Genomic DNA, 4,538 nt, shown 5'->3' with positions numbered 1-4,538 from the left:
CCTTTGGCCAAAACATGTGGAAGAAAGGTTTCGCTTCGGAGTCGAAACACACCGGGAAGGCACCGGGAGGAAGACAACGCCCGGCCTTAGAAATAAAGTGGAGAGTGAAGGAAATGAATAACATACACAGACACCCCTACAAATGCAAGAGCAGAAGACTTGGCGGCCCGGTTTTATATTGCATGGGTCGGAGGGCGCGGTGCCACCGGAGGGAGGCAGCGGCGGCGGGAAACGGCGCCGCTACACTAAAACTTTATGGCCTTTTTGTCCCCACATTTGGAAAAAGGTCGAGGGTGACTTTTCGGACTCAAGTGACTTATCTCCTGCTGGTCTTCTCGGAGAGCAATTTGATCTTGACGATTCAATTAGATCAACAGCATCCGTTCACGTGCAAATGCAGATTCACACATCCGGCGACGGTTGAAGAGCGCGAGATTTGAATTCAAAATGCTCCGAGGTGCCCCCCCCCCCCCCGAACCAGACGGAAGCGGGCTTCGGTGAGAGAAAAACCGCCGCAGGATTCGCCTCCCGCTTCGCTTCCTTATCATCTTAACTTTTGCCATTTTCTCTAACAATGATACATTCCACTTGCCCCGTTTTGGCAAGGTCTGTTTGTTTGACAATTATTATTAGTCTTTCCTGTTTTACTCAAATACTAATAAGATTGCTATGGATTATAAGCCGTTTAGATAAGATATCATTGGCTACGATTACATCAAGATCACATATATCCTTGCGGTTTGTTCTAATTGCCCCGTCGCCCAGCCCGTCTAAAACTCCCTTGGTCTCTCTACCTTCGTCGCATCAAATCAGTTTCTACCTTTCGCAATATCTAGTTTTATTGTCTTTCAGCTTAATTTTCTTCTTTCTTTTTCGACCTCTAAATTATCACCATTATAACTGCCGGTCTTTTCGTTATCGGGACCAATGACATGCATTATGATGATATTGCGATGATGATGATGAGAATAACGAAAGTATGAAAAAGTATCATTATCATAATCATAACAATAGTATTAATAACAATTTAAAAAAATTTCCCCTCATTTTCCCCACTATCATAGTCAAAAACAGTCTCCATTCCTCCCTATCTCCCCCACCCCTCCTTCCCCTTTTTCCCCTCTCCCTTTTTCCCCTTCCCTCCCTCCTCCCTCCTATTACACCACCCATGTCCCCCTCCCTCTTCCCCCTCCCCTCCCCCCTCTCCCCTTACACCAGAAACGCACGCAGCCGGACACTCAACACAAACCCCGCGACTTCCTTAAGCAATAACTATAATTTTCTTCTTCTCCAAAGATTTAAAGGGGGGGGAAAAAAACGCACCCCGGGGGAGTTTTCTTGGGGGGGGGGGGGGGGAAAAAAAAGGGGGGGGGGAAAAGGGGGGGGAGGGGGGGGAAAGGAGGGGGAAGGGGGGGGGAAGGGGGGAAGGAAAGAGGGGAAGAAGAGTGGAAGGGGAGGGGGGGAGGAGGGGAAGGAGGGGAAGGGAGGGGAGGGGGAGAGGGGAAGGAAGGAGAGAGGGGGGGAGGCAGGGGTAGGAAGACGGGAAAGAAGGGGACGGGGAGAGAGGAAGGGGGAAGAGGGGAAGAAAGGGGAGGGGGAGGTAGGGAGGGAAAGGGGAAGGACGGGGAGGGGAGAAAGGGAGGGAAGGGGAGGGGAAGGAGGAGGGACGGAGGGAAGGAGAGGGGGCGGTGGCTGCTGAACGTGGAGTGCTGTTGGGGGTTTTTGGTTTTTTTCGAACTTTTTTGTAATAATTCTGTTACTTATTCAGATTTGTTTCTTTGATTCTTTTTTTGGTTCCTTTTTTTAAATTGTCTCTTTTTTCCAGTTCTCTTTTTTTTGTAATCTTTCGATTTTCTTATTTTTTATTTTTTCTTTTTTTTTCCCTTTTTCCTTATTTTCCTCTTTTCTTCTCTTCTCTCCCTCTCCGACCTCCTCTCTCTCTCTCCCCCCCTCTCACCCTCTCTTCCCTTCTCTCCTCCTCTTCCTCTCTCTCTTCCCTTTTCCCCTCCCCCTTTTTCTCCCTTTTCTCTTTTCTCTCTCCCTTCTCTCCTCTCCCTTCTCCCCTTTTCCCCTTTTCCCTCTCCCCCTTTTCCCCCCCCCTTTTTCCCCCTCCCTCTCCCCTCCCTCTTTCCCTCTTTCCCTCTCCTTCCTTTCCCCCCCTCCCCCCCCTCCCCTACCCTATTTCCTCCCCTTACCTCGACCGGACGGCAGGATCTTGAATCTGGAAGGAGAAAAGAAGAAAGGTATTAAAATCATACGTAACGAAGGTAATTATGCTTTCTCTAAAGGCTTTGATAATATATGCATAACATTCGCATATTTCAAAACCTATTTACAAGGGAAAAAGCAAAGCTTAAGAAAACCCAAACCTTTTGCAAAGGGGTGTGAGCAGAGGCCAAAATACCAAGAATGGCACCATTTATATATGAAGAGGTAAGTTCTTTTGATTACCATCGATTTGTGCAAATTATACAGTGTGCAAAAATTATTTTTAATTTGAAGACTGTACCGAGCGTGCTTATTTCAAATTTGATGAATGTATTGTTTTGTATTAGTATGTATGTAGTATGTTGTATGTATTAGTAGGAGTATGATTTGGATTTGCAATGCAGATGTTTTTTATTATGTAGAAGTATGTGTGTGTGGGTGTGTGTATTGTGAACTGGTGGCGCATTCCCGCAGTAGTCTATACCGTATGAAGTTTTTGTGCGTGTTTGTGATGTAGCACGAGGGTTATAATACGCATAATACAAACAGACCAACAAGGAAACCCCAAAAAAGAAAAGAACCCCCGTGGCTCCCCAAAAAGGGGGGTAAAACCACGGGCACCCTTAGCGCCGCCAGGTAATGGAACCCGAAAAGGTGACTAACGCACCGAAGCCACCCTAGTTCCTTCCCCCCCCCCCACCCTTTTTGCCGGGACAACGTCGCAACCTTTTAGCAACTCTTTTTCTTAATAACCTTTCAAGTGTCCTATTTACTTGAAAAAGTGGATTCTTTTATCTATATATATATAATATATATATATATAATATATATATTATATATATATATATATTTATCCCAAAAAAACAAACCCAAAAAACCCCCAAACACCCCAAACACAAAACCAAACAATCTGATTTATTAATATATTTTCTAATATATTAATTTTTTTATTATTTTACAAATATTATAATGATGATGATAGATAATAGAAAAATTTAGATAAAGTAAAATAGTTTAAAGAATTTAATAGATAGAATAACATATACAGTTATTTGTTTAAATGTTGTGATTGGGGTAAATTAATTATTATATAATATAAAATTAATATGGTTGGTTTTTTGGTGCTTTTGTGTTTTGTTTTTTGTATTGGTTTTTTTTTTAAAAAAAAAAAAAAAAAAAAAAAAAAAAAAAAAATATATATAATATATATATAATAGATATAAAATATATATATAAAATATAAAATATAAATTTAAAAACAAAAAAAAAAAAAAAAAAAAATAAAATACATATATATATTATATATTAATATATTTTATATATATTATATATTGTGTGTGTGTTGTGTGTGTGTGTGTGTGTGTGTGTGTGTGTGTGTGTGTGTGTGTGTGTGTTGTGTGTTTTTTTAAAAAAAAAAAAAAAAAAAAATAAAAAAAAAAAAAAAAATTTTAATATATATTTTATATTTATATATTATATATATATATACATTATTTTATATATGTATTTTATTATATATTATATATATGTTATATATACATATAATATATTATATTATATATATATATATATATTATCTATATATTTATTATATATTGTTGTGTGTGTGTGTGTGTGTGTGTGTGTGTGGTGTTTTGTGTTTTGTGTGTGTGTGTGTGTGTGTGTGTTTTGTGTGGTTGTGTGGTACACACACACACACACACACATATATAGATAGAAATACTGATATAATATAATATGGATATAGATACAGATAATGATTTATCTGACCATCCCTCCACCCCCTCCCCAATCCCTATATCCTACCCACGCTGCCTCTTGGCCTTACACCATTATAACAACAACAAAAACACCATCAACTTACTTGCGGCACCTCAGCAGGACGACCATAACAGCAGCGCCCACCACTGCGGAGATCAGCGCCACGCCCACGAGTACGCCGATCATCCCACCGCCCACGCCGGATTCTGGGGGGAAGGATACGATCTCATTAGTCAGTGCAGGTACACCATAAGACACCATGAATACTCCAGATCACTGTAAACACTCATTATCTTCTGTGTTGACGTGCATTATAACGGGAGGTGTGCGAGTGTGTTTTGAGGGAACGCCCGGTGGTCTTCCCTTTGGGCGGAGGTAGTGCAGTGAGTGACTCTGTGTTCATGAGGTTCTGGTTGTGAGTGACTGATCTGAATGAATGAGTCGGTGAGTGTAAATGTGATTGTGAGTGAAAGTGAATGATTGAGTAAACGAGTGCGATTATGAGTGAGTGAGAGTGCGAGTGTGATTGTGAGTGAATGAGTCAGGTTGAGTCAGGGCTGAATGAGTAA

The 4,538-nt window shown here is 41.0% G+C and overlaps 1 protein-coding gene across 1 annotated transcript in view; it reads right to left on the bottom strand.

Moving 5' to 3' along the window:
* LOC119585761 overlaps positions 1-4,230 on the bottom strand; it is an 11,955-nt gene extending 7,725 nt beyond the window's left edge. Inside the window, exons 1-2 of the mRNA XM_037934473.1 lie at positions 4,073-4,230; positions 2,196-2,221 (exon numbers count right to left, since the gene is read on the bottom strand). Coding sequence (XP_037790401.1) covers positions 2,196-2,221; positions 4,073-4,230 — 184 coding nt within the window. The remainder of the gene's footprint in view (positions 1-2,195; positions 2,222-4,072) is intronic.
* Between the last annotated feature and the right edge of the window lie 308 nt (positions 4,231-4,538).

This window comes from Penaeus monodon, chromosome 3 (genome assembly GCF_015228065.2).
Source record: "Penaeus monodon isolate SGIC_2016 chromosome 3, NSTDA_Pmon_1, whole genome shotgun sequence".
In the NCBI taxonomy this organism is placed as follows: Eukaryota; Metazoa; Arthropoda; class Malacostraca; order Decapoda; family Penaeidae; genus Penaeus; species Penaeus monodon.
The sequence above is the reverse complement of the archived record's forward strand: the minus strand, read 5'-3'. Positions and strand labels throughout refer to the sequence as shown.